We start from the raw sequence: 21,281 nt of genomic DNA, 5'->3' as shown, positions 1-21,281 counted from the left end.
TATGATTATAATCTTATTATATTTAATTTTCACAGCTTTTCCAAACACACCCTTAGAGAAATGCTAGCAACACACTCTTTTGAATACACTATTATTGGTTGAATTTTATTGGAAATCATAAAATTTTGTGGGTCTCTCTTATTTAATGAGTTTCACTCATGATTTTATAGTTTCCAATGAACTTCAACCAATAGTAGAAACTATTCTAGAAAAAGTGTGTTAGAGAATGTATTGCTGGAATTTCTTGAATGCTTATTAGATCCATGCAAAAGGAAAAATACCAAAGAAAGGGAAGTTGCAAATAAGAGCAATAGATATTTTATAAAAGTAGTCTACTTCTTTCGTTCTTTCTTTAAATGAGAATTAATATCTTAATTTGGTTGAGGGGGCTAGATGCCTTGTCAATACAATGCAATCTATAAACCTTTACATATAAGCTTTTACGCTTTTTTTTTCCTCTCCAAAAATTCAGTTAATTTCATTGCATTGTGTTTGTTGAAACCTTGGTACGTAAATAGTTATAGAGTTTGCTTGGATAAACTTCTCCAGAAATATTTCTACGAGAATAAAATGGGAAAAAATTAAAATAAGTTTTTCTGTAAATTAAAGCTAGCCTTTTCATAAGTTAGAAAAAAGATTTTGGAGAAAGTAATAGTAGAGAGCTTGTCCAAACTAGCTTATGGAGAAACTTATTTCATTTTTCCCTTGCTATTTTTCTCTCCTAAAAGTGTTTATGGAGAAGTTTACCCAAACAAGCCCAATATTGTCATGATACATTGTTCATCTTGACATTTAATCTGTAAGTGTGTCTACAAGCTGCTGTTTTTATTTTAATCTTCCGTTTATTATGCTTTGGGTTAAGATTTAACTGTTGTTGAATCTTTGGTTTGTTAGATGTCAAGATTATAATTTTAAAAGATGTTCTGCATTGGCTATAGGAGGACTATGGCTAGAATGCTCCTTACAAGAGTTGGGCAATCCTCTTCTGTTGAAGTAGCTTTTGGGAGTGAGTTAGATTCGGTCCATTTCTATGATATCAGAGCCTATCTGGTCTTAATGCTGGATGACCGATAGATGTTTAGTTTTGCAAATTTTACACTCTAAATATTCATTTTTTGGCGTGAAGTGTGTGTTCAGGTGTTCTATGTTGGCTAGAAATGTGGTCATAGTACAAATTATAATACTTGGGAAATTCTCCCTTGAACTAGCTTTTGGGATTGAGTTAGGTCTGGTTTTGTTTCTAATATAATTTGCAAAACAATAAAACTTTTTACCCGTAATGTTGTGTTTTTCATCCATGTTCTGACCTCGCCTAGTGAGAAAAGGATTGGTGGTTTTTGTTGTTTGTTTGACATTTACTTTATCATCATGCCATATAATACAGTTCTTTTCATATAAATATTCCATCAAGACTGTATTTTGACGAGAAGTAATGGTATGATTTATGCATGTGGTAAATAGGAGTATCGTTTTCAAATAATGTCTTACTATGTGACTTAAATATCTTTTTGCAGGCTGTTGGCCCAGAGCTTACCTTTTATAACACATCAAAAGATGTAGGAGAATTATTAAACCTGTCTAATAAACTTCTACTTGCACAATTGGATGCATTTTGCAGGTGAATTCCTCTTTCGTAAATGGTATTTACAACATGACATGTGAAAACTTCACGCCACGTTAATATTTATGCTTCCATTTCAACCACTTTGGAATACAATCATTTTATTTAGATTGTTAGTTCTACTTTATTTGTTCCTAGTGCTTGAGATATAAGTTCAATCATGGACCTCTGTCTAATAGATTTATAGGATAGGGGAGTTGCTGGAAAGCTGCCTTAATTTTGGTCACTCCGAGGTCAGAAAGGGCTACCTATGGAAGGTATGGCCAAAAAAGGTTAAGTGTCATAAAGTAAAGTCTCTAGATGTAGCTCTTAGGCAGTTGAGATTTCACATCGACTAGATATATGACTTAAATGGTGCTTATAAGGATCGGATAGTCCTTACTTTACTAGCCAATTTTGTAAGGTTGAGTTAGACCCTAAACCCAATTTTTAAGAAGAGTTGATCATTTGACATGGTATTTGTGAGTGTATTACTCTTTACTGTATTGGTTTAGTTTTAAACTTAGTCATGTAACTCTAGCTAGTTGTAACTGTTTCAACTACAATGCTTCTAAACCCAAGCCTCTATATAAATATATCTTGTAAACAGAGGCTCAATCATCTTTGTGTTTTTCACAAACAACAATAGAATACAAATATATTTTCTCTCTATTTTGTTATTTAGAGCTTCTTGATTCTCTTCCATGGCTTTTATCATGAACGAAGAAACCATTTCAGTGTCTGCTCCAACCACTTTTGTCATCAAATCACGGAAAAGCTTGATGAGAATTTTTTTTTGCTGTGGTGTTAGTAAATTGAACTGGTCATCAAGGCTCACAATCTTCATCGACTCGTCACTTCACCTTGCATTCCCATGTGATTTCTCTATGGAGAAGACCGAGATTTGAATCGCATAAACCCTGACTATTGCATTTGGGAGAAGCAAGATCAACGGCTTCTCACATGGCTGCAATCGTCTCTCTCGACTTCTATGCTACCGCGCATTCTTGGATCCAATCACTTCTATGAGGTTTGGGATAAAATCCACACCTATTTTCATCATCATACTCGCACTAAAGCCAATTAGCTTTGTTCTGAGCTTTGTCATTCCTCGTTTGATAATGGTACCATTGAAGAGTATCTTCTTTGCATTAAAGCTCTTATTAACGCTTTCTTGGGTAGGTGATCTTGCTTCAAATTGCAAAAGAGTATGATTCAGTTATTGCTCTTGTTGAAAGTCGACTACCTTATATCACCATTGAAGAAGTAAAAGGTCACATTCTTGCTTAGCAGATGTGTCTTCAGAAGTATAATAAAGCTAGTTCTGCTTCATTTACACCTTTAGTGAACCTTACTCAATCAGATCTAGTTTCTCTAAGTGATGGTGATCATTTGTCAAATGAGATTTCTCAGGCTGATGAAACTCTAACTATCACAACACACTCATACACTGAATTTAGAGGTTCTAGCAATCGTGGTTTTCATGGTGGACGTTTTGGCCACGGTCATGGTTGCAGTGGATTTAGTTCACTTTAGTGCCAAGTTTGTTTTTGTTATGGCCACGTCTCATGTGCTATAACAAGTTCAATCCTTAGTTTCAATCCTTTACTGCATCAAACATGCCTGGTTTGAATTGGTTCCAACAATGGTGCCAACCTGCACCATTTCAGTGGAATAATTTTCAACAGTCCAGTTTGAATCCCTATCATGCTCCTCCTCAATGGCAATCACAACAACAATTTAATAGAAACAAGAAACCTCAATCCATGATTGCAAAACAGATCCTACAACAGCATCCACTTGGTTCCTTGATTTAGGAGCTTCATATCATGTTACCAACAGTTCTCAGAACATTAAGCAAACCTCACTCTTTGAAGGTCCAGATCATATTTTCATTGGTAATGGGAAATGTCTGAATATTTCATCCTCTACTTCCTCTTTGTTTTGTTCTACTTTTGATTCTAAAGTTAAAATGGTTCTTCATGATCTTCTACATGTGCCTCATATTACTAAAAGTCTCATCAGTGTCAATAAATTCGCTCATGACAATGGTTTTTATTTTGATTTTCATGCTCATCTTTGTTTTGTCAAATCTCAGGATTCCAATGAGATTCTTCTACAAGGGTATTTTTGTCCTCATGGACTTTACCAATTTCCTAGTTTGCATCTCAATCACCAAAGTCTTCCAGCCTAAATGTTACTCAAAGTTCTCTCCGTATAAACATCATTACTATAGTCAATAATTGTAAAATATAGTTATATAGTGATTGTACTATAGCCTAAATGTTACTCAAAGTACTACTTATACTTGGCATCTTAGATTAGGGCATCCAAACTCAAATGTATTACATCTTGTACTTCAAAATTGTAATATAAAAATGCCTAATAAGGATGTTCTTCCTTTCTGTTCAACATGTTATTTAGCTAAAGCACATTGTTTACCATTGCAATTATCTCAAACTAAATATGAGTCTCCTTTGAAATTGATATATAGTGACCTGTGGGGGCCAGCTCCCGTGGCATGTAATAACAAATTTCTCTATTATATTTCTTTTCTTGATGCACACTCTCGGTTTACCTAGTTGTACTTACTAAAAATAAATCCGATGCTTTCATTGCTTTCAAACAATTCAAAGCTATGGCTGAATTACAATTTGACAAACACATCAAAATGTTACAAACTGATTAGGGTGGTGAATTTCGTGCTTTTACTAATTATCTTCATGAAGTGGGGATCATTTGTCGCTTATCTTGTCCTCATACGGATCATCAAAATGGTGTTGTAGAGCATAAACACAGGCATATAGTAGAAATGGATTTAGCTTTACTCAGCCAAGGCTATTTACCCTTACATTTTTGGGATCGTGCCTTTATTATAGCAGTCTATCTTATCAATAGATTGCCTTCTGTTCCTCTACAGTTTTCTACACCTTACTTCACCTTATTTCATGTCTCTCCTGATTATAGTGCTCCAAAAGTGTTCAGGTGTGCATGCTTCCCCTTTCTCATGCTTTATGATCCTCATTCCTCACAAACTAGATTTTGGGTCAACCGAGCTTGTTTTCCTGGGATACTCACCCAGTCACAAGGGATATAAATGTATGTCTCCCTCTGGAAAAATCTTTGTATCAAAAGATGTTATCTTTAATGAACAAAGGTTTCCTTACTCATCTGTTTTTCCTAACTAACCCAATTCATCTGTTTCCACCACCACTACACCTATAACTACCACCATTCCCCTAATTCCTCCACAGGTCACCATATCCAATTCATCATCTGTCTTCTGGTCAGACATTCCCTCCTGAACCTAATCAGTCACATGTATCAAATTCCACTTCATGTGTTCCTAGTGTCAGTATTGAGTCTTCATCTGATTCATCTCAACAAAATTGTCAAAACACAGTCTTTGTTCCCTCTGGTGAAATAATCAGACTTGCCAATACTCATCCTATGGTGTGACAAGATCAGAAAATGGCAAAATGGCTAGTTCAGCCTAGAATTCATCCAACTCTTCTCTTGGTTCATGCTGAGCTATAAAGTGTCTCCAAGATCCCAACTGGTTTGCTGCCATGACTGATGAATTTTCTGCTCTTCAGAAAAATAACACTTGGAGTTTGGTTTATTTACCTCCTAATAGGTTTCCCATTGGCTTCAGATGGATTTTGAGTTAAGGAAAATGTTGATGGCTCTATAAATAAATGCAAAGCAAGGCAGGTTTGCCAAGGGTTTTAATCAGCAATTTGGCTTTGACTTTCATGAGACATTTTCACCAGTCATTAAGCCTGTCAAAATTTGCATTGATGTTAATGTGTTTCTTAATGACTTTCTTCAAGAAGAAGTTTACATGTCCCAGCCACAAGGCTTTGAGTGTGCTGATAAATCCTTGATTTGTAAGCTGAGTAGGGAAATTTATGGGCTTAAACAGGTCCCCAATAGTTTGAAAGACTCAGGTCTACTTTCCTGCAGTTTAGTTTTGTCTGTATACAGCTGCAAATCCACTACTGTATATTTTTTGGTGTATGTGGATGATATCATCATCACTGGCAGCTCATCTATACTAGTTCAGAAAATTATTAATTAGTTGAACTCTATTTTTTCTTAAACAGCTTGGCAGTTGGCACACTTGACTATTTTCTTTGTATTGAGGTTCCCAAATTATCTACTGGTTCCCTTCTCATGACTCGAACAAAATACATAAGAGACTTGTTGGTCAAAAGACAAATATGCTTGAATCCAAGTCAATTTTTTCACCCATGGTTTTCAGTTGCTAGGTGTCCAAACATGGCACTGATTTATTACAGGATCCATCATTTTACAGATCTGTTGTTGGAGCATTGCAATATGTAACTATCACTCATTCGGAGTTCAGCTTTGCTATGAATAAATTTTGTCAATTCATGGCTTCCCCATTGGATACTCGTTGGCTTGCCATTAAACATATCTTAAGATACCTTAAAGGTGTTTTACACTGTGATCTCATGCTACATCCCGCTACTCCTAACCAACCTCTTGCTATTAGAGGTTTTTGTGATGCAGATTGGGCAAATGATCCTGATGATAGAAAGTCAACCTTTGGAGCTGCTATTTTTCTAGGACCCTATCTCATTTCTTGGTGGTCTAGGAAGCAAGCTGTTGTCTCTAGGTCTAGCACAGGAGCATAATACAAAAGTATAGCTGTTGCCACAGCTGACATTATTTGGATCCAAACTCTTCTCAAGGAGCTCTCTGTCTCTCATAATGCTCCACAAATTCTTTGTGACAATCTTAGTGCTGTAAATTTGGCTCACAATCCTATACTTCATGCAAGAACAAAGCAGATGGAGTTAGATGTTTTCTTTGTTTGTGGGAGGTTGTATCTAAACAACTGCATGTCCAACACATTCCTGGCCAAGATCAGTGGGCTGACATTCTTACTAAACCTTTATCCTCCTCCAGATTTTCATTTCTCTGTTACAAACTCGATGTTTCTGAGCTCCCTCTGGTTTCTCAGCCTCCCTGAGTTTGGTTTGTTGGGGGGGGGGGTGTATTACTCTTTACTATATTGGTTTGGTTTAAACCTTAGTCATGTAACTCTAGTTAGTTGTAACTGTTTCAGTTACACTGTTGTAACTGCTTCTATACCCGAGCCTCTGTATAAATATATCTTGTAAACAGAGGCTCGATCATCTTTATTTTTTTTACAAGCAGCAATAGAAAACAAATATATTTTCTCTCTAATTGTATTCAAGCCTATCCGAGTGATAATATAATCAATTGTTTTGGAGACCAAACCTAACTTGTAATTATGGTTCATGAAATTAAAATTCAGCGTAATGTTGAGTGGCTTGTGCCTTGTCCATATTTTAAGTCCAAAGAGTGTCTTAGAGATATTTAACCAGTCTTGAGCTGACTTCATCTAGAAGCTTAAGTTTTTTCAGAAATTTGGTCCTTTGGAATTTGATTTATCTTTTTTGCTGATATTACCTTGGGGCTTTAATGGGAACACTGGTGGAGCAATTTGATATGTTTCTGTTGGAATATGCTGTGTGATGACACTCTATAGTCCAATAACCCTCCTCCTGTTTGGAAAGTACATTCCAGAAGAGGGTGTAGGATGTAGGGCTCTGCCATGTGACAGTTATGCTGTTATATAGGATGCCGCATCCTGCATATAGTTTTTAAAATATTAATCTTTTATATTATTAGATTATCATATTTTTGTTGTTAGTCTTTTGGCTTAATTGTACATTTTGCCTCCATTTTTTCTCCGCAAAATGTGCTCCCAATTTTCAAAGTATTGCAAACTATGTCCCCATGTAGAAAGTTCTGATGATTTAAAGGAAAATCTCACAAAATATTTTTAATTGTGACGTTTTTCCTACATGGGAGTGAAATTCGTGATATTTTGTAAATTAAGGAACAAAGTTTACAAAAAAAAAATTGAGGGGTAAAATTTACAAGATTGCGTAACTTCAGGGCAAAAGGTACAATTAAGCCTATTTTTTTTATTCCTCTTATTTGTTGTAATTGGCTTGAGCAAATAATTGGCTTGAGCACTATATATTGCAAGGAAATGTTAATATGACTTTCTAGAGTCAACAACTTATGATATATTTATTTTTTGTCTATGAAGTAAGTAGAGTATATCATGTCCATAATATATTTCTTGAATCTTCACATATTATTCTTTTCTTCAGAAATTTACATGCTGGAAATTGATAATGTGGGATTAGCTGACATTTAATGTGTTGTCATTGCTAGGATTGTTATGAAGGGTAACAATACTGAGATGAGTGCAGATGTACTTGGGTTGACTATGGAGAGTAATGGAATCAGGATTTTAGAACCATTTGATACATCCTTGAAGTATTCAAATGCTTCAGGGAGGACCAATATACATTTATCTATTTCCGATATTTTCATGAATTTCACCTTCAGTATCCTAAGATTATTTATGGCTGTGGAAGATGATATTCTAGCATTTTTAAGGATGACATCGAAGAAAATGACAATTGTTTGCTCTCACTTTGACAAAGTTGGAACAATAAAAAGTATGTTGATGTTCTTTATTTGCTTTCATTTTGGTAAATATATTAATAAATGTGCAAGACTAGTCATATTCATATTTTTATTTCACATGCAGATCATCATACTGATCAAACTTATGCATTTTGGAGGCCTCATGCTCCTCCTGGTTTTGCCGTACTTGGTGACTACCTGACACCACTGTCAGTGAAAATTCTTAATATTTTTCTGGTCTAGACTGATGCATTTATTCCCACCGGTTTGAATGTTAATATGTTGTGTTTTCTCAACAGAGACAAGCCACCGACAAAAGGAGTTCTTGCATTAAATACCAATTCTGTATCACTTAAACGACCTATTAGTTTCAGATTGATTTGGCCACCTTTAACTTCTGTGGGCTTTAAAGCTGAAGAAGTAGACAGTTCTGAATTGTTATGGAAAGCTGAGGCAGATGCCATTTGTTCCATTTGGTTCCCTGAAGCTCCCAAAGGTTATGTTGCTCTAGGCTGTATTGTTACTCATGGAAAGACGCCACCCCCACTGTCTTCTGCTTTTTGCATCCCGTCTTCTTTTGTATCCCCATGTTCATTAAGGGATTGCATCACAATTGGCACTTCTGATATGTAAGTGAAAATTTTCTTGTGTTCTGTTGTAAGTTGTAACATGAAAGGCCGTTTTACAATTTTATACTTACCAAACTTATCAATTAGTGTTGAGGTTAATTGTTTCTGCTATTTATATGGTAATGATTTAAAATGTATCCATATGGCTTTTAACTATTGATCAGACATATGATCATGGCATTTTTGTTTTAATTATTGGGTGTTTTATTTTCAAATTTAACTATTGATCAGACAAATGATCATGGTGTTTTTTTCCTTTGAAAACAAAATATTGTTTGTCTTGATTGCAGATCACCATCCAGTGTGGCATTTTGGCGAGTGGATAATTCTGTTGGCACTTTCTTGCCAGTAGATCCTATTTCACTTGGTTTGATGGGTAAAGCATATGAATTGCGTTGCATTAAATATGATTTTTTGAAGCCATCCTCAGCAGCATTAAGTAGTCTGGATTCCCATGCTCCTTCTGTTGGGCATCAAGCCTTGCAACCTGACCAGTCTATTGATGCAAATTCTAATAGGCGTTATGAGCCTGTTGCTAGCTTTGAGTTAGTGTGGTGGAATCAGGGATCAAACTCGAGAAAGAAGTTATCCATTTGGCGTCCAGTTGTTCCAATGGGAAAGATATATTTTGGTGATATAGCTGTTAAAGGGTGTGTTTCACACCTATGTTCTCTTTCTTTTCATCATAAAAGTTTAGATGGTGATTTATTGTCTTGCTCTTTACAATTAATAGGGAACTGATGCAATCTTCTGCCTTCTAGGTATGAGCCTCCGAACACCTGCATTGTTGTTCATGATTCCAGAGATGAAGATATTTTTAAAACTCCACTAGATTTTCAACTTGTTGGACAAATAAAAAAGCAGAGGGGAATGGAAAGTATATCATTCTGGCTTCCACAAGCTCCTCCTGGCTTTGTTTCCTTGGGTTGTGTTGCATGTAAAGGGAAACCTAAGCAAAATGATTTTAGCACATTAAGATGCATGCGAAGTGATTTGGTCGCAGGGGATAAATTTTTGGAAGAAAATGTGTGGGATACATCTGATGCCAAGCATGTAACCGAACCATTTAGCATATGGGCTGTTGGCAATGAGTTGGGGACTTTTATAGTCCGTGGTGGTTTTAAAAGACCCCCTAGAAGGTTTGCTTTAAAGCTTGCAGATTCTAATGTGCCGAGTGGCTCAGATGTTACAGTCATTGATGCTGGAATTGGGACCTTCTCAATGGCTCTTTTTGACGATTACAGTGGTTTGGTGAGAATAAAATGCTTAGTAGTTTGTAGCTTTTGTTAGAATAATATTTCGTGCCTAATCTCCTTGGAGCTTAAGCTCTTTTATTATGAATGGACCTATATCTATAGGTATTCTCCAAAGCTAGAGAATTGCTAATTGTTGCATGCTTCTAGTAGATTTAATATTTTAAAAAAGAGGTGCTGTTGACCACGAGTAACCTATAGTTATGTGTATACCTTTATTTACACCAAATATTTTGAACTGTTTAGTGAAAATAGAAGGAATGGAAATGAACCCTTTAGCAATACCAGAGATTTTCCTAGCTAATATAAGTTTATTACACTATTTCACCTTGGGGGGTTGGTTCACAGGTACAAACTTTTGTTAAATTATGTGACTAATAAGTGTTTTTAGTGTGCCTCATTGACCATTGAAAGAGTTGATGTTATTTTTTATTTTTCTTTTTGCTATTATTGATATAATTCTTAAACAGTACTGTTACAGTTAGATATAAAATCATTGATGAGCTTTCACTTAACTGCTTAAGCTTTTTGGATGAGTTACTTCTTGACAAGGTACTAGAGCCTCCATGGAAGTATTACTAAGCGGTTTGTAATGGATCCTTGCAGTCCCTGTTCCACTCAATAGAAAGTTGAATTTCAGTGCAAGTAGGGTAACTTTGTATTCTCCACACTTCAAGCCCAAAAGAGCTCATGGGAGGGGAATGCAATAGATATAAAACTATTTATAAGCCTTCACCTGTCAGCTTAAGTTTTGGGAGGGTCTGTTCCTGACAGATCTTTAGAGTTTAAGCTCTATACTTGTTCAGTATAAAATTATGTGAAGTTTTGTTCTTGTCTGTTTTCTTTCCAGTTTCTTCCTTACTCTAATTTTTACACTTCGAAGATGTAATAATAGAAGATGGACTCCAAGATTCGGTCCTCTTGCTATACTAGTTTAGGTTATATACTGACCTTGTATTCTCTTCTTGCCAACCTGAAATTTAGATTTGAAGATTTTGTGGGATTTTACTCTGTTGTGGCCTATGGGATGCATGAACAATTTCTAGCTGTTGATTGATCCTTGACATGAATAATCATTGATTGCTGTTACTCTTGTGTGAAATTTAATCATTATAATCCTCCGTACTTCTGTATTGACTGCTTTTCTTTAAATTTGACAGATGGTTCCTTTGTTCAATATATCTTTGAGTGGAATAACATTTAGTTTGCACGGAAGAACTGGGTATTTAAACTGCACTGTTGGTTTCTCCTTGGCTGCCAGGTCATATAATGATAAGTATGAAGCCTGGGAGCCTCTTGTTGAGCCAGTAGATGGATTTTTAAGGTAATTGCTTGCTTTTGCTACATGTTGCCTTTGGTAGAATCCTTGAGTGCATGACTGGGAGTTTAGGCTTTTATGAGAAGTAGTTTAATTTGATTTATGAAAATGAGAACTGACTTAAAAAAGTAAGTCTTCGGTCGGTAATTACATCCTCTTTGTGACAGTTCCTGTTAAGATGTGGGAATATTGGAGCAGTAAGAACGGGGAGTTGTTCAAATTTCTCCCTGGAGTTGTAAGATTGTACCTTTAGATAAAAGTACTTGCAAAACCGGGATGAATGGGAAAGCCAAGAGGTGGAAATGATTAGATTTACATTGCACACTATTGTTAGCATTCAAGGACTGACAGAGAAAGTGACAAAATGTGAAGAGAAAATGTGAGGTCAAAAATCCTCTAATGGCAGAAGCAGAAGTCATGGTGGACAAAATAATAATAATAATAATAAAAATATTTATATATTATATACAAAGAAAATAATAAAATAATAAATAACAAGCAACAAAACTAAATTAAAAGTAACATAATATCAACTTAAATACTTAAATATCATAACAACAATACCATAATTCATTAAGTCTCATAATATAATTGATTAAAATACAACAAAAAAAACAGAGAAAAATAAGAGTACATGAAGTATTTTGCTAATCTAATTACCATTATCATTCTCCTTGTCTTCCTCAATATAATCATTCACTTCATAAAATAGGAACTCCATATTAGTTTAGAATTTATAGAAAAAAAAATTTAAATTGACCAATTAGTAGAAGAATTAAGATTAAAAAAAATTCTTGTTGCACATGCAGCAACGAACTCATTAAAAATTAAGAAAGGACTCAAAGGAGTAGGAAAAAATAAAGGAAGAAGGAGGATTAAAACTGGTGAAAAAAAAACTGTTAGGTTTTACTCGCCGGAATTGCTCGCCGGAGTTGTTCGCCGGAGTGCAAGACCACCACGATTCAGGTTGCCTGCCAGAAACGTGACCAAGGGGTGGTGGGCGATGGTGAACGATGGTGATCAAAGGTGGTTTCGAATTTCGTAGGTCCTGTTCACGCGTGCGTCGTGGTTCAGGTCGTCGGAGTCGTGGACCACCGCGGTTCAGGTCGCCGGTCGGAGAGGTGACCGGCGAGTGGTGGGCGACGGTGGAGGAACGTCACCGGAGACGGGTTGAAGGTAGATGAGCTGCGTTTGGGTGGGTGGCTGTCGTAGCTTCTCATTCTTGAACCCTAAAACCATTAGGGCATACTTGTTGGGCCTAGTTCGAAGCCCAAAACTGGCCCAGACGTCCGCTATCACCTTTATAGTATTATGGGTCAAAACGGAATGGCGGCTGCCACGGCAGAAATGATGGACGCTGCCACAAAATGCCATTTTGCGGATGGCGAATGGCGGGGAGGCCCAAAACCGCCCGCCATACCGTTATAACGGCATTATAACGGTTTTTTTGATAATCTTTAAGAGAGCATATCAATAACAGATAATGGTAAGCCAAAAATCTGGCAAAAACATATGACAGATGCCAGATGGCATATGCCATGGGGGACAAAAATAATATATATATATATATATTAAAATCAAAACCAAAAAAAAAAAAAAAAAAGACTTTTAGGATGCATGACTTTAGTGTTGGGTGCTTATTGCTTACCGTTGTGCAATAAGTGAAACAAAATTGGGAGCCACATTATAGGTTTAATATAGAAAACAACATAACAGAACATGATAATGAAATTCTAAAATACAGATAACTAAATTCTAAATTTTGAAAAACCAAGAACAAAAACATTAAATAGATGAAGAACAAGAACACTCACAAAATAAGAAAGAGAGAGAGAGAAAAAAAAAAGAGAAAGAGATGATGAACATATGGAGAAATGAAAAATAGATGAAAAAAAACGAAGAAAAAGAAATAAATGGAAGGAAGAAGAAAAAACAAACAGAAAACAAAAAGAACTCTTATGGGTCACTGGATTTGTTAGCCGGAAAACTTTCTGGAGCTTAGGCCACTATGGTTCAGGTCGTCGGCGAGGCTAGTGGCCTAAGAAGGCTCACCGTAATTGTTTGTTCACAATTTAGGAGCTTCACAAGAGAAAAGATGAGAAAAAAAAAGAGGATGAGGAGGACATCTGCCATGAGCGCCATAAAGCCATGGCCATGGCGGATATGGCGGGCGCCATGGCGGATATGGCGGGCGCCATGGCAGATATGGTGGACACCGCTATATAACGGGAAATAAAGGATAGTGAATGGCAGAGGGGTTCAAAAATGCCACGTTATACCTTTATGGCGGTACCATAAATGTTATTTGATAACATTGATAAAGGTTAAACTAGTGTTATTCTATTGTTGTGAATTGTGATCTTCAGTTTTAACTGCAGACATGCAAAATGCTGCTCTAACAGTTTAACATTGACTAACTATTATCATGCTCTAACAACCAATGCCAAACTTTCAAAGGGTTCCAGGTCCTACTGTCCTAGTTAGTTATTTGTGCTGATAAATAAAATGTTGGAAGAGCAGTTCTTCACGGGGGTAGGACCAATAGTTGACCTGCCTTCTGTGAACTTATCTGATCTCGAGTCATATCCAGTTGAGACTATCAGAAGGGGATAAGGCAAGAAAAGCATCAAAATAAGGGGTAGAGATCTGTCCTGCAGCAGAAGTAATAGCATCTAAGCCTGTATCTGGGTGGCAATGCTTGAAAGATGCAAAAGAAATTTCATGGAATCCATCATGCACAGCAAGGCTAAAACTGCTTCATATTTATCCAGAAAAGATTAATGGAAGCTTCAAATGGCTAGAATAACCCTGATTTCAATTTAGGAGACCTTAAATTTTTCATAAAACTTATCAGGAATGCAAATCAGGCTCTGAAGGAACTGTCAAATTGCTTCAAAGATGTCTTGAAATAAATTGATTTGGTTCAATTAATATATCAATGATGCTAGTGTATCCAAATAGTAGCCATGATACAGCAACTAATGCTGAAACAGAACTAAACTGCAACAAAAATATACTTTTTGTTTTTATGGTATCCGGGGATGACTGGTCTTAAATTAATGTAGTTCTTGATACCTGAATGGACCCTCTCCTAGTTGTAGTTTCCTCTTTTTTCTCTATAAAATTTCCTCCATCAATTAAAAAGTTAAATTTTTGAAGAAGAGAGAAGAAAAGGTTGTTTGGAGGCTATGCGTCTTTTTTATATTTTCCCCCTTTCGTATTTTATGTGAATGCAAATATAATATGACATTTATTAGTTTAATAATTTGAAAACAATTTTTAAGTTTTTAAATTGTGGATCTATCATGTATTAAATTTGGATTTAACTTCTCTAAAGTGAACAAATGTGTAAAATGTGAAAGTAAGGATGCATTTACTATTGGTTTTAATCAAAGTACTTCTCAATCTTAACTAACTTTGGATCAACAGTAGATACACTTTTTTTTTTTTGGAAAAAAAGATAGATATGCTAAAGCATCCCAATGTGGGGAAGAGATCCTAACTAAGTTAGCACCTCACCCCACAACAATCATTTATAGTATATAAGAAAGACTATATAACACTACAAAAAAATGAAAAAACAAGTACAATAGTATCCACAATTCTCACTATGAGAACCTGAAGTGTGGAAGAGCACATTCTAACTAGGTTAGCACATCACCCCACAACAATCATCTGCAGTATATCAAAAATACTATATAACACTAAAAAGAAATGAAAAAACAAGTACAAAAGTATCCACAGTTCTCACTACGAGAACCTGAAGTGTGGAAGACCACACCTCTCTCTAGAGTAAGACGATACAATACAAGGAGGAACGGAAAACCACCAAAAAGAACCAGAATGCTTAAGACCAAACCCAACTAAGTTATGAGCACAACCATTACCCTTCCTATAAACATGAGAGAATCTAAACCTCATATATTTAATTAACTCAAGCATATTCAGCCACTGTACATGAAGGTGCCAAGTTACTAAAGATGGATCATGGAGTGCCTTGATGACAAGTAGAGAATTTGACTCCAACCAAAGAAACATCCAGCCTTGATCACAAGCAAGTTGAACTCACGAATGACCGTTAAGACTTCTGCTTCCAAAGTTGACCTGACTACCATTGACTTCGCAAAGTAGCCTAGTGAGTTAGTAGAGTTATCTCTAAAGATAACCCCACAAGCAGCCGAATAACAATGTATAGAAAAAGTTCCATCTGTATTGCACTTGATCCAACAAGGAGAGGGGGGAGCTAGTGAACTTCGGCAATGGTTTCTACTCTGTGCGACCTACAAGGCACCAAAAAAGCCTTCAATAGTCTAAATTCCACAATGTTAGATTTCATAGAGAAAGAAGTTAAAGAGAAATAAGAATTAACTAAAGCTAAAATCTTATTCTTCAAAAAATCAAGCTTTGTAGAATTTTTAAATTTTATTTGATTTCTACTATGCTAGATCTCAACAACAAGAAAAGTAACAGTTGCCAAAAGCACAATATTAACTAATTTTCTCCATGGTTTGTTAAGAATATCCAAAACATTTCTAATATTGAATCTAATATCAACAATCCCAGATAACCAATCCTAAAGACTTAAGGCAAAAGGACATTCAAAAAACAAATGAGTAGTAGTTTCATAGGCATTATAGTAGTGGGAACATACGGACGTAATGAAAACCCCCTTTCTACGGAGAAGATCCTCAAAGGGAAGCTTATCATGTTGAAGTCTCCATAGAACAAAAAATTTGGAAGGGGGAGATGATGATTCCAAACTTGTTTAGCCCAATTAAGCTTAGGTTTAGGTCTCTTAATAAAAGAGAAAGCCTCTTTAAAAGATAAACTTCCATTAGAAGAGAAAGACCACTTTAAAGAGTCTTCACACTCAAAAGTAGGAAGGACAATGCTAGAGACCTGGTCACCAATCTTATTTTGAAGAAAGGGAGGAAGATGCCAAGAGCCATTTCTAATGAAACAATCCACAGTAGATGTCAACTTGGGATGCAAGGAGACATCTATATTAAGAATATCAATAATAAGCATTGAAAGCCACCTATCTATCCAAAAATTAACCTTCTTGCCAATTCCAATTTTCCAAGTAGAATTATCCTTGACAATTGAATACATATCTCGTATACTAGCCCAAATTGTGGAGGCCAGATAATAAATAACATCACCACTTCTCTTATAAACTTTACTGGCTAACATAGACGCCCAATTGCTATCTTTCTTAACAAAATTCCAACATAGTTTCAACATGTATGCATTATTGATATCCATAAGGGATCTAACACCGAGGCCACCTTCATCAAAGTTAGAGCAAACAATATGCCAATGGACAGTAGTAAGTTTAGATTGATAGATTGGACCAGACCATATAAAATTTCGAAACCAAGACTCAATCAACTTGAGTAAGGAGAGAGGCCATTTATAAACCTGAAAGTTATGAATTAACATGTTTTGAAGGACAAATTTTACAAGTAACACACATCCCATATAAGAGAGAAGAACACCTTTCCACATCGCAAGTTTAGATTTTATTCTATCAACAATGGGCAATAGAAATTCTGTTTTGGGTTTACCTTTAACATAGGCACCCTAAGATAATTAAAAGGAAGAGCACCTCTTGAGAAACCAAGACAATGACTAATATGATCAAGCCTCCTAAAAGGGATAGAATTTTTTACATAAAATTTGGATTTGGACAAATTAATATGCTGACCTGCTATATTACATAACAGCGAAACAAGGCCATTATATTGGAAAGATTTTGAAGGGAGCATTTACAAAGAATCTTAATATCATTGGTATATAAAACATGAATAGGAAAAGGAACCCGACAAGGCCCTGCTAAGAACCTCCTCAGCAATACAAAAAAGCATAGGAGATTCGGGGTCGCCCATCTAACACCTCTACAACAAGAGAAAAATCCAATAGGCTGACCATTAACAAGGATAGACAGCTCGTCTGACCTTAGAAGAGCAGATATCCAGTGACAAAAAACATCACAAAAACCAAAAGCCTTTGATACATTAATTAAAAAACTCCAATCCAACTTATCAAAAGCCTTGCGGATATCGATCTTTAAAGCAGTGTTACCAAAATAAATGTTTTTATCCAACAAATTTATAGCCTCAGAGGTTAAAGCAATACAATCAGTAATACTTCTGTCAGAAATAAAACCCCTTTGATGAGAAGAAACGACTTTATCAATAACAGAAGAAAGTCTATCAGAAAGGACTTTAGAAATGATCTTATATTTAAAATTAGATACAACAATAGGGTGAAAGTTTCCAATCTCATCAGTACCAGACTCTTTAGGGATTAGAATAACATGAGATGAATTATAATTTGGAATGATCATTCCTTGTTGAAAGAATTGAAGTACAAAGTTGTAAACATCCATGCGAATGATGTCCCAAAAGTGTTGAAAAAAGGATCTAGGAAAACCGTCCGGACCAATTGAACTATTAGGAGAGAGACTAAATACTGCATTTTTAACCTCCTCCATAGTTGGAAGGATAGCAAGTCTCATGTTATCAGAAGGAGTAATTGATTTGGGAATGACCTTTAAAAATTCAGAGCAGTCAGCAATAGGAACAACATGAGAAAAAAGGGATTTGGAGTGATCCAAAACATGAGTGTGAATCAGTTGGGTTAGACATAATTAAATCACCATACCTTAAAAAAGAAATATGATTAACAGTAGCTCTCAACTTAAATTTCCTATGAAAGAATTTAGTAAGCCATTGAATCCTGGCTTTTTGTTTAAAAAAGGATTCTTCACAAGAAAGTGCAAATTCAAGATCAATCATAGTTTGTTCTTTTTTAATCAAGGTATCGGAATATTCAGAAGTGGAAATTAGTGTTTGAATGTTATTTAGGGTAGAGGTTGCAGACTTAACAGTCTCATGAATATTGCCAAAACTATTCCTATTCCATGCTTTTATGTGAGATTTAACATTCTTAAGCTTTTGGTTAAAATATGCATAGGATTACCATAAACAGATAAATTCCAAGCATTAGCAACAATATCCCTACTCTTTGGATGCTGCAACCACATGGGCAAAAATTTAAAAGAGTGCATGGGTATCATCTGGATTGAATGCAGTTAAAAGAATTGGATGATGATCAGACCTGAGTCTGAGCAACACACGGCCTGAAACATGCTGCCATTGAGAGAGAGGAAGAAGTCATTACACATGAATCTATCCGAGTTGATGCACACTTAATCATTCATGTTTTCTTAATTTTATTAGAATATGTTTTAGGACAAATGTGTATAGTGTGAAAGTAAGGATGCATTTATTATCTACTTGAATTAAAGAATTTTGCAATCTTAAGTAATTTTAGTTCAACAGTTGATACACACTTAGTCACTTCACCTCTCACTTTTATTAAAATTATATTTTAGTTCCAGTTTCTGTTCTTTGCCTAATTGCAGCTACCTGTAGGTACCAATATGACCTCAATGCCCTGGCTGCAACCTCTCAATTACGTTTGACATCAACTCGGGATCTGAATTTAAATGTTTCAGTTTCCAATGCTAATATGATCATTCAAGCTTATGCAAGCTGGAACAACCTTAGCCATGCTCACGAATGTTATAAAAACAGAGTAAAGTTTCTTTAACCTTTCTCATTTTTGCTACTTGAACTCTGCTTTTCTCTTGTATTTTACTTTGTCCACTTTTACATCATTTGTTTTCTCTTACCAGGATACATTTTCTCCAACAAATGGTGGAAACTCTATCATTGACACACTACATAAGAAAAATTATTATATAATCCCTCAAAACAAACTTGGTCAGGACATTTTTATTCGTGCTACTGAAGCTAGGGGTCTCCATAATATAATTCGGATGCCATCTGGGGATATGAAGGCTGTGAGAGTTCCGGTGTCCAAAAATATGCTAGAATCTCATCTGAAGGGTAAACTCTGTAGAAAGATTAGAACAATGGTTACAATCATCATAGCAGAAGCACAGGTATGATTTCAGTTGCTTTTAGTTTGCTTTTTGTGTTTAATTTTGGCAATCTCAGTTTTCAGGTAACCTTTAATACCTGTCATATCATGCTTATTTTTCAGCTCCCATATTTTTTTTTTCTTTGCATATTTCTAATGCAGTTTCCCCGAGTTGAAGGTTCAGATTCCCAGCAATATACAGTGGCTGTACGCCTTTCTCCTTATCAGAGCCTCCCTAGCGATGCATTGGTTCATCAACAGAGTGCACGCACACGTGGAAGAAGGGCACATCATTTATTGCCTTCTGATCTTGAGTTAGTCAAGTGGAATGAGATATTTTTCTTCAAAGTTGATTCCCTGGTATTAATAATTATCGTAGTTGCTTTTATTTATTGTTGCTCTAGGTAAGTTTTGTTTGAAATTACTGCCCAATAAGTTTGTATTTCCAAATGTTCAAATTCTTTTGAAGTAAATTTTGATATTTTTCCAGTCCTGAATGTTTACTTATAATTTTGACCACTGTGCTCTAAATAATTGGTTTAGATATCATGGTCCTAGAAGTTTTTGTCCCTAGATTGGATATGGTTAACTTTGTCACTATGTTTGTGGAGTATTATGAGATATTTTATTAAGCCATAGGATTATCTTTGTAGCTTCTTCATGCTGTTTCAGCTCATGGCTTTCTTCAATAGATATGCTAAGGGATATCAATACTCGTTTATTTTCTTTCATCAAGGTTTTTTCCTTATTTTTGTTTAGTAACAAAACTTCTTTCATATAAAAATTAAGTACGGCATTATATAGCTAAGCTTATGACTCACTGCTAAGTCTGCAAGTAACTAACTCTGTAAAAGAAAAGGACTAGACAAAAATTACAGTGTAAATGGCAATGTACAAAATGAAAAAGAACATAGTGAGTATATGTGTAATAAAGAACAACAACATTGGTCAATGTGATGTGTTATACTTCCTGATGTATTCTTTGGAGAGTAATCTTCTATTTTTTTAGGGGTGATTAACCTTTCTGTTTTTTATTAGAAACTAAAAGTTGATTTCTAGTTCTTTACCTATGTTTTTTTCCCCAGTTAATATTTTTTATTTTATTTTTATTACAACAGGATGTATAGTATTTTTTTTATTTACTTTTTTTCTTTCTTTCAAGTATAATTACTTGATTGATTGATTGAGAGGTTTGATGTTCTTAAACAAGACGTTTTTTCTGTTGTAAAATTCCCTTAAAAAAGGTATCTAACATACTACGTTTAATTCATCATTCTAGCACTATAGTTTTAAATGCTTAAAAATTTTTTTATTTTATTTATTGTAAGTTTGTAACATTTTTTATTTCACTGAACCATGTCCATTTAAATGTAGTATACTTTATACATGCTTTAATTTGCTTGTTGATTCTTGTTGATGTCATTAGAATGATTTAGTTTGTTTTTAAGATGTAGAACTTAAATGCTTCGTTTGATAATGCATTTGGCCACTTTTTCTGTGGAATTTACATTTGATTTTCAAATTTAGTGTATCGTTTTCTGCTTTTAGTCTGCAGTTTGGTTTTCAATGGAGAAACTAACATCAAACTTGGCTTCTATACTTTTTTACAGGATTACCACTCTTTAGAATTAATTTTAACAGATATGGGTAAAGGTATTTCCTTGAAATTCCATCCAGACCTATTTGACATTAAATACTTATGAATAAAGTGTGAACAAATTAATTTTGGTTCAGATGTCTGCAATAGATATGAATTGGGAATATAACAATTGTTTTGAGGACATGTAAAGTTTCTAATTTTGTGAATATACCCCTGGTGTTGTAAACAACATAGGCTGCACAATTTTCTTTTGTAACATTCTTCTCTTCTTTCTTCTAGGCATTCCTGTTGGATTCTTTTCAGCTTCCTTGAATGAGATAGCCAGAACTATTGAGGACAGTTCACATCCCCAAAATTTTGTCAATAAGTTGAACTGGATAGATTTGTCTGCAGAAAACTCCAAGGTGAATTTTGTGTATTATTTGGCTTCTCT

General features: G+C 35.2%; 1 protein-coding gene across 3 annotated transcripts in view; it reads left to right on the top strand.

The window, feature by feature from the left end:
* The window catches only part of LOC109800004 (pleckstrin homology (PH) domain-containing protein), a 77,790-nt gene that overhangs the window by 33,901 nt on the left and 22,608 nt on the right, over positions 1 to 21,281 (top strand). For all 3 annotated transcript variants that reach the window (XM_083066442.1, XM_083066441.1, XM_020360679.3), the window contains 12 exons: positions 1,515 to 1,618; positions 7,841 to 8,130; positions 8,223 to 8,307; positions 8,398 to 8,727; positions 9,018 to 9,377; positions 9,489 to 9,978; positions 11,141 to 11,304; positions 18,738 to 18,900; positions 19,001 to 19,270; positions 19,411 to 19,608; positions 20,859 to 20,901; positions 21,128 to 21,252. In XM_083066442.1, coding sequence (XP_082922568.1) covers positions 1,515 to 1,618; positions 7,841 to 8,130; positions 8,223 to 8,307; positions 8,398 to 8,727; positions 9,018 to 9,377; positions 9,489 to 9,978; positions 11,141 to 11,304; positions 18,738 to 18,900; positions 19,001 to 19,270; positions 19,411 to 19,608; positions 20,859 to 20,901; positions 21,128 to 21,252 — 2,622 coding nt within the window. The remainder of the gene's footprint in view (positions 1 to 1,514; positions 1,619 to 7,840; positions 8,131 to 8,222; positions 8,308 to 8,397; positions 8,728 to 9,017; positions 9,378 to 9,488; positions 9,979 to 11,140; positions 11,305 to 18,737; positions 18,901 to 19,000; positions 19,271 to 19,410; positions 19,609 to 20,858; positions 20,902 to 21,127; positions 21,253 to 21,281) is intronic.

This window comes from Cajanus cajan, chromosome 11 (genome assembly GCF_000230855.2).
Source record: "Cajanus cajan strain Asha chromosome 11, NIPB_CcT2T_4, whole genome shotgun sequence".
NCBI classification, from domain to species: domain Eukaryota; kingdom Viridiplantae; phylum Streptophyta; class Magnoliopsida; order Fabales; family Fabaceae; genus Cajanus; species Cajanus cajan.
Note: the sequence above shows the minus strand (reverse complement) of the source record. Positions and strands in the feature narration are given on the sequence as shown.